The 9,670-nt window shown below is 36.2% G+C and overlaps 1 protein-coding gene across 1 annotated transcript in view; it reads left to right on the forward strand.

The window, feature by feature from the left end:
- Positions 1-4,295: 4,295 nt before the first annotated feature.
- Positions 4,296-9,670, forward strand: part of CD226 (CD226 molecule) — a 26,312-nt gene continuing 20,937 nt past the window's right edge. Inside the window, exons 1-2 of the mRNA XM_019475015.1 lie at positions 4,296-4,341; positions 4,632-4,964. Coding sequence (XP_019330560.1) covers positions 4,296-4,341; positions 4,632-4,964 — 379 coding nt within the window. The remainder of the gene's footprint in view (positions 4,342-4,631; positions 4,965-9,670) is intronic.

Consider the following 9,670-nt stretch of genomic DNA (forward strand, 5'->3'; position numbering starts at 1 on the left):
GAAAAAAAACTGCAAAGAACCCCTTCCTGAATCTCAACATTTAGTGTTATCTAACCTTCATATTACAGAAGTGTTTTTTATCACCAACAGTCTTTAGCTTCCTGACCCATTTAGGTGTTCAGTGTTATGTTAGGGTGAATATCCAGTTGGTGGTCCAGTTCCAGAAAGTGTAAACAATTTTCCATTTCCAGAAATGTAGAAACATAATCCTTTATCTAAAGATTCCTGAATACATATTCTCTTGCAAAGATTGACTTTTTGGGGTTGAAGCATTTCATCACAGAACTATAATTTATATAGCGTAGACTCTTGGAAGACTGTATGTTTAACAATAAAAAATTATTGAGAACTTGAGTATACATTTCTCATAATCTCAATATTGTATACATGTATGTATACAATATTGTCAATTATGTATGCATACGTAATCTCAATCGAGTATTGAGATTACATTTTCTTTCTTTTTCTACACTTGGGAAAGACTTTTAGATTCAAATTTTTTTTCCTCTCTGAATCATCTTTACCAATATATCCCCAAAATGTGATTGTATTTAATTCACAACTTTTTCCTTTCTCTTTGGAGGAATACCTAGCGTTAACTTAACTTCTCCTCTGAGGTTAATGAATACATACAGAGGAATCCTATCCATTATGTTACTGAATCAGGCATGCCTATAGATTAATCCAATTTGGGGGGCTTTATTTGTTCAATTAGGTTAGATGCAGAATAGGAAAAAGCAAATTGAATTATTGTGCCTTTATCCAGCTGTACCACTCAGCCATCCTGCTTAAAGAAACATAGAACGGTGAATGGCAAAAGAGGTAATTTCCTTGATGGTAGCGCACTGGCAACAGGGGGACCCTCACCCATAGAGAAACAGGGACTTGTATCACTTGTTACTGAATTGCCATCTGGGTTGGTTAACCTGGCTTCTACAGGGTTAGAGCTAATCTACAGGGATGCTCAGACCAAGTGTGAAATATGCTTAAACCTCCCTCCTCCCAGCCCATTTTCTTCATTATCTTCACTGGAGATTCACTGAAACTAAAGAACATTTTTGCCCTGGTCATTTTCCAATTGGTCGTGTTTGTAGGTAAAGAAGCAATACCTGGAGCGGTCACCTTTTAGCTATCTTCCGCTTCGCTGTACTGCCACAGTCGAGGCCTTTTTTTCTGGTGGCAGCAGCGGTCTGCAAGTATATTTGCTACTCTTTCTCCACTATTGCTACAGGCCTATCCGTTAAATCTTAAATACTAATGAATCATTCAAAAGGGTATTAACATATTGTGCCAGCCCTATATGTATGTCTTATTCGTCACAGTTTTATAGCAATTTCCATTAAAAAAACCTCATTACAGCGATTATTGCAACATGCTTTGAAACAGCAGCATTCATTACATATTATCTATGTATTGGAGTTCGGGAAATTAGTGCACCAGGAAATGAAATGACTCACCCAGGGTCACTGAAGATGTATGTTCAAGTCATGATTAAAATCCAAGCTGTAGATCTTCATTGTGTTTACTGCACAATCTTTTTTGCTCTTTCTCTATTTTTTTTTTTTTTTAAACCACATCCTACAGTTGTACATTCAGCTGGAAAATTCCACCATGCTGCTTCTGTTGTCAAACTGTAATTGGCATTTAGCCAACAACTAGTTACCACGGCTTGTTTGTCTTTGTGAGTCTTCCCTTTCCTTTGTTTTGGGGTTCAAAGGATGGAGAGAAAGTGGGATTACTGGGAAAGAAGAGCCAGGCTGTGGGGGACGGTGGGCAGACAATCAGAGAGGCAGAGCCCAAGGAACCGCTCAAGTGATGGAGTGACTGTGAGATGTGTTGCTGCTGCTGCTGCTGCTGCTGCTGCTGCTGTGAGAGTCTCTTATCCACAGATGATCGGAGATATGTGGATTTTCCAGCCTTTCAGTGCTGGGGAGGTAGGGAGAAACAGAGGTTAGAGGTAAAGGGAGGTACAAGGAGAGGCTAGAAGGGAGGGGGCTGCATGATGGACCTTCACTGCTCTGATACATCCATTGCCCAGGAGGGTAGGGTGGAGATGGTGTGTATTTCTCTTTTTATAGGTTACATCTTCTGTAAAAATATGATACTTTAAGTGTGTGGCTGCTCCCAAATTATACCAGTAGAGTCAACTTTCATAGTGCCTACAGCTTTCTGATTTGTGACTTGCAGGTGTATTGCCTAGGTGTCGAGAGGGGATTTGTACTGGTGTCTGGAGGGGACTTGTATCGCAGCCTTTAGAGGAAGACCCAGTAATGGCTGCTTTTTTTAGCAGGTATGACAAGGGACCCTGTTCTTGCTACTAGCTGACCAAGAAACCCTGACATTCGTAGTAACTCTGTCTGTTGTACAGCAAATAAATGTCTTTAGACGACATAATATATCATCGATACTTAGTCATCATGTGGGGTTGGACGTTAATTTCTTGACTTCTGTTTTAATTTCAATGCCAGATAGAGAGAAATGAGCTTGAAATTCAGAGCGATAAAATCATAATTTCTAAACAGATGAATGAAGAATAATTTTCATTAAGGGAATTTGTCTTCATTTTGGAGACTTTCTGATTACTTTATCTTAGATTTAATTAAAGAAAACAGATGTGTAAAAAGTTTCATTTGTAATAATAATAGTAAAAAAGATAACATATGTTTATCTTTTTCATTCCACTTTAGATTTTGTGGAACACCACTCATCTGTAAATTACTATATACATATGTAATATGACATAAAGAGTAATATTTCAAGCTAGAGAGATACTTTGTCTTTTTGCCTCATTTGCAACTGCAATTTAAGAACAGTTAGCCACTGAGGTTCAAGATTTAAATGTGGGAACCACATAGATCCTGTGTAGCTGGTTTAAAGGTCGCTATGCTGCACAGCATCCAGGAACTGGACCTCTTAAACTCACAAGATCCTTTCTTTTCCAATACAAAATCTGCAGTTTAGTTTCTGAAGCTTCCCATTTCCTGCTTTTCTTATCAGCAATGCTTCTGTTTCCTGAGACAAGCTTAATGTAAGTTAATCTTTTGATCTGTTTGAAAAGATAACTTTGTAATGCAAATAAAACAAGACTCAGTCTTCAAATCAATTCTCTTCTATTTAGATTTTTACACTCAGCATCAGATGGACTGCTGACTATTACTTTGTGAATCCAGACAAGGTAGAGTAGGTCAGATGGACTGCTGACTATCTAGGTGTACTTTGTGAATCCAGACAAGGTAGAGTAGAAATAAGTGCAACAGCAACAATGGAGAATTACAGATCTAACTAGGAAGTGGCAAAATGGAGTCATTGCAAACATTCAGAATGTTCTATTATCCTAAAACTTGCCTAGTTTAATACAGATAAATATATACAGATTTTGGTTTACACACAAGTTGTTGCACTGTGGGAGGAGTCTTAAACAGACATAATGCGAAGTTCTGCACAAGCTTGCGCAGGCTATTACTCACCTAAAATATTATTTTCTGTTGTCAGCTTTAGTTCAAATTACATTTTTTTATTCATTTGAGAATTTTAACCGGTAGATTCAAGCTTAGTTTTGACTTCAAGTCAATCATGTTGTTCCAATTTTAAGCAGTTCCATAAAACTATGGCCTGCCGAGGTGCAAAAATGCTTGCAAGTTCTCCTGAGAAAAATCCATAAAAAATGTAAGAGTGTGGCTTGTTTTGACAAATTTCAACATGAGTCATGAATACTCAGGATTCTTACACCTTTGAACAAGTATTTTCAAGCTGCATAATTTTGATCCCCAAAATTACTGTGTCATGACATGTTATCACAAATAAATTATCAGACCTTAAGACGTTACTTTTTCTAACTAGTGACAGAATTATGACCTCTAATATATAGGAACTGTCTTATCTTCTCTTTAGATTTTCTACTCCCTGAATAATAAATAAATGTTGAACTGCAGTGTCAGAAAAATGGAGAAATTCTGTTGATTTTGGATACATGGCACTGAAGAATTCTGTTTGCTTCTGCTGCTGAAACCTAAAGATCCCCACTTCATCAATTATCATAGTATTCATGCATATTGCTAGAGGTTCGTTAGTAATGCAAACTTTACTCTGAGGTGGATTTTGATAGGAATTTACTCTCTCTCTGATGCAACTGCACCGAGACCTCAAACTTGGTGTTTCTTAGAATGTGAAAGTAAAAAGCACACGATGTTTTTCATATTTCAAAAGTAAAAACATCCTGTGAGAAGGGCACATGGTGTGCAGAGATTGAATAAAAATGTGTCGCACTGCAGTCACTGATTCCAGTGTTCTTTGAGATGGACCACGCAGCTCTCCTTATTGTTGTTCTCCAGCTTTGTGGAAGTAAGATTGCTTTCTTATTCCTAGCTAACATCCTTCCTTTTTTTATTGCATCATGACAGATATGACCACAATTCACAAGTGTGTTACTGTGTGGTTCAGACAAATTTTAACTGTTCAATGATATTCATAAGCTAGAAGTAATAATAATGTCTAGGGTTTGGTTTTCTTTTTTAGTGAACTTTTTCTTCAGTGTTTTGCTTGGCGTGCTGCCAAAGTTGTTTCTGAGTTTTTCTATAATTTCAATTTTCAATTATGTTAATTCTGAAGCTGAATTTCTGTCTGTACTTTAGCCAAAGTGGAAGGAAAGTTTGTGGATTCAACTGTAAAACTTACTGAGAAGGTGAAACTGGAATGCATATATCCAAAGAAAGCCGTGATAATCCAGACATCCTGGATGAAACTTAATGTAACTCATAAAGAAAATATAGCTGTCTTGCATCCAATCTATGGCGTACATATTGAAGACAAATACAATGGAAGAATTTATTTTGAAAATGCTTCCAGGGAAGATAAGTCCTTATCCTTCATCAAGAGCACTTTGGAGGATGTTGGTCTTTACTTCTGCTCCATTGTAACTTACCCAGATGGAATTTGGGAAAAGGTAATAGAAATTATTCAGACAGGTAAGTAAATCTCTCATTGTTTTTTAAATTTCTGATATATGCAAAACAGAAATCCCTGCCAATTTAAGGAGTGTCTGGCATTGTAATTTTTCTTTGCAATTATATAGCATGCAGAAATGGAGTAATTTGGGGAAAAGAACTAGCACGACAGAAAAGAATTATATTACTTTGACAAAAGGTCATTTTAAGAGAAGCGGGAAGATAGGAGGGGAACTGGAGGAGACAGACAGATGGCACAACAGCAGTGTGTTACATGGCAGACTTCAGGTACTAACGGTTATTGCAACAGTGGTATTTCCATTGGGCCAAGGTTCTCATAGCATTTCAACAAACTATAGGATCTCTTCAGAGGATGAAATTGCAACTACCCACAAAATTACATGGATGAACCATGTCTCCTGGCATCTCAGGTCCTTATGACAGCTCAGCCATTGCTTCTCCAAGATTAATCTTGGTATATTCTTTTAAATGATACTGTGGGATTCAGTATTCTCAGTATGTAGGATTTCTCTCTTGGTTTGAGCACGTTAAAACACAAACCTAAACCAGCAGCAAATACCCCATTTTTCAAATATATTAATTTAATCCTACTACAGAGGGAGATAACAATGTTGAATAGATATTAATCCTTTTCCATTTAAAGAATCAAGGTTTCTGAGAACAGGAACAATCAATCCTGTTCAGCTCCCGATAGATGTGTATAAACATGATCTTTATGTACACTGACCTGAAGAGAATGAAGTGTATCACCAGTGAAGATAAAATATTACTACTTCAATCTGCACTGTAAATTAAATATGTTATTATAACCTGAGTTTAGAGAAGGTATTTATTTATGTAGTAGTTATAGTAAAACTGTTATCAGTCAGGCTTTATCTTACTTTCCTAACACCTTCATCAGTACTAAATATTTTAAACTCCCTGATGACATCTTGCTTTAATTAAATTGACAGTAAACTTCAAATTCAATTCCATACAACCCGTATTTTAACTTGCTGCTGACACTAGATATATAATTTTTCTTCTTTGTCTTCCAACCTGTAAAATTAGGACACTGATGTTCATCTTTAAAGTCTTTTTATTCTGCACCAGGGAAAAAGCTTTGAGAAAGCTGAGTGTTAGTCTTACAATGTCACTGGACCTGGATCTTGTTCTACAGGATTAATACACACAAAGAGTTGAGGTCCTGGAAAATGAAATGGTTTTTAAGGAATCTGATATTCTGTGGTATAAAGAAATCTGGCCAACATATTAGAAAGATCATTTTATAGGTAATTAAAACTTTTTTTCAATTACATTGTTTTCTTTGGTTGGGATTTATGCCTTATTGATTCCCAATAGACATTACTTTTCTAAAAGCATTAATTTACCTACACTACCCCAGACAAATAAACAACTCACTGCAAAATCCATTTCTTCTGTTTATAACAGTTAATCAAGAAACATTTAATAGAATTTTTTTTTTTTTTTTTTTTTTTTTTTTTAAGGAATTGCATGGTGTCTAATGCTTTGCAATTTGCAATTTGTGATTTTAATTTTAAAGATTATTTGGCTAAGCTAATGTTGTATCTGCCTTTAAATGGATGCAACTTTGTGGACACATAATATTCAACATGAAACTGAAACTTGCTCTGGTAAATTGGCACAGATGAAGTTAAGTTGATATTATTAAGGTTTTTGTGTCAAAGCCTCGTTTATAATTTAATTTGTGCTACCAGGGTATTGAAAATTGTCAGGATTTATCTATACTGACCTGTTACTGTGGGACACAGAGACATTCCTGCACCAACTTAAGTATATAAGTATGCCGTTGAGGAATCTGCAGTGCATACCTCAATGAAAGCTGGCAACAGAATATAGAATATATGATTGGCTTTCAGAATTTCCATTTAATGGAAACAGTGGAAATAAATGGAAATAATGCCATATGACATTATACTCATGAGGGAGATTCTTAACTAGATTAAAGTATAAGGTGAAATGTTCTTCACATGGCAATGATATCTGCTGGCAGTTACATAAATTTGGATAAAGTATCTTGGATTAACTTTTGCTGGCTTGCAAGACAATGAGTGTTTCTGCTCTCAAACTGTTCAAAGTTGCTCTAGTGCTTCATTCCTGGTAATCAACAGAGGTCATGCGTCTGTCTGCTTTCCCATGTGCTTTGTATATTTTTAAAACTATGAATACAAAGTGAGTAAAACTGGTATGATTCTGATTTGTCAACATTTTTCATTTGCATAGTTTGAAGCCTCAAGTGCTGATGCTTAAGGAGTAAATATTTCAAGTAGTGTCTAATGGTTACAGTAGTGTCGCTAGATCCAGCAACTCAAGTCTTAACAAGACCCTGACACTACAAGATCAAGCAGTTAAAAAAGTTTGGGGACCATGACTTGATTTTTTAAACAAAAACAAAGAAAGAGGAAAAAAAAAGTCAAGTATTTAAAAAGCATTAAGCACGTTTCTTTTTATTAGTATTTTGACAACATCCCTATTTCTTTCCCTTTAGAGTAAAGGTGTCTTTATAAATAAAAAGTCCACTGTGGTTACACTCTTTCATATGTGACTAAAGATGCTACTGAGTGAATAATGGTCACTACAGAATTGCAGTGTATGAGGTGGCAAAATAATACCGGAGAAACTCTATTTAGGACTCTGCTCCTGGCTTAGTCTCTGGTTGCAGAACGGCAGGGGGGGGGGGCGCGGCGGGGGGGGGGGGGCTGGGTGGGGTGACCACAATTCTTTTTCAGTCAGGGACAAAAGTAAAAAAAAACAAAGCAAAAAACCAAAAAAGGTTAATCTTGGATAAGCAATGGCTGAGCTGTCATAAGGACCTGAGATCCCAGGAGACAGAGAAGGTTATAGCTCTCATTACAGAGGTCTTTTCTTGGTGTGCTATCCTCATTGCATCACTGGCAGATGGAAGATAAAACATTACTTATATCAAATTTTTGATGTAATTATTGCAGTAATTGTTTGGAGTTTTTTATTAGATGTGGTCTCAGCTTAGTCCTGGGACTGTATCAGGATCTATAACAAAATGTTAAGACATATTTTGTTCTTTTTGCCTTAAATTTTGGCTAAAATTTCCTATGACATCTATGAAATAGGTGAGAAAGAACTCTTGCAGACTGCACAATGTTATCGATGTTTTCTTTATTGTCAGTTACTGAAACCTGCTGACAGAAAACCAGTAATACTCGGGATATTATATTGGAAACATTACATGTTATGTAGTCACAGGACATTCTTACAAGTGGATGCAGGCTGAAATTCTGTACCATAACTGCGAAGAACTTGAGAGTATGTTCTGCCACGCCTACACATGAATATGTTGGCAAAGTATAGTCTCGTGATCCCACAGGAAGGTATTTGCCAGCTGGGTGAATCTGTACTTCTTTTTTCCTGTACTGTGAACATATATCCAACAGTTTTCAGAACTGAATTCAAGGGATTCTTGACTTTATGGAGCATTATAATGAGGATATATCAACAGGAAATGTTAAGACAAGATCAGTAGACAAATATTTGGTTCAAAATGTGATTTCCATTAATATCTGTACATCAAGATCTTAAGACTTCTACAAATCTGAAGTGTATTTCGGTCTTGTTCCCAACATGGCAAAATAAATTAGTGATAATTTACATTTAAAATGTCTTCCAGGTCCAATACTTTGTTGAACTTAATGGGTTTAATTTAGGCTTCCTATATAGACACTACGTAAACCCTTTTTCCTATTGCACTCATATCTGTGATGATATATGACGCACCATTACTACTTGGTTTTAGCTTTATATTGTCATTGCCCATAATGATAATCTTGCCCTTTTCTGTCTTGCCTTTATGAAAGTACGAGGCATTTCTTTGTCAGTTGCAGTTCAGTGCAATACTTTCCACATTACCAGACCACTGTATTGATGCCTCCTACACAACGACAAACTATCTTCTGATTCATTCTGCCTTGAGAAGTACTGATAAGTACCTCTGGCTTCATGTGCTTCACACACCCTCCCAAATCATTTGGCCTTATTAATAGTTCTCTAGGTTGCATTGCATCAAAATGTAGCAATTAATGTACAATTTATGTAACAAATGTAGCTGAATTAAGGATTTTTAAAGTTTCCATAGAAATGTATAATTAGAATATTGATTCTTTTAAATTTAACAGAATCAGAGATGATTGAGTGTAGGTAAAAACTGTCTTAGAGGCAAAGTAAATCAGCTTGTGAAGAGCTTTGTGATGCAGAACTCAATCAGCTAAGGTTGGATCAGCAATCTTGAAATACATGATGGACAAATATATAATGCAAATTTAACTTAAAATATAGAATATAATAAACAACATTAGAGAGATCACAAACTGATATTGTTCTACTCCTATACACTATGCCTTTGCTATACATCTAGATAGAAAGTCAGAAGTCTTCAGCAGTGAAAAATTATGCAATATTGTCATGGTTTAACCTCACTCGGCAACTGAGCACCACACAGCTGCTCACTCATTCCCCCCCCTCAGTGGGATGGGGGAGAGAATTGGAAGAGCACAAGTGAGGAAAACTCATGGGTTGAGGTAAAAACAGTTTAATAATTGAAATAAAATAAAATCCTAATAATAATAATAATAGTAATAAGAATATACAAAGCAAGCAAATGCACAGTACAATTGCTCACCACCTGCCGACCGATGCCCAGCCAGTCCCCCAGC

Source organism: Aptenodytes forsteri, unplaced genomic scaffold (genome assembly GCF_000699145.1).
Source record: "Aptenodytes forsteri isolate BGI_AS27 unplaced genomic scaffold, ASM69914v1 Scaffold45, whole genome shotgun sequence".
NCBI classification, from domain to species: Eukaryota; Metazoa; Chordata; class Aves; order Sphenisciformes; family Spheniscidae; genus Aptenodytes; species Aptenodytes forsteri.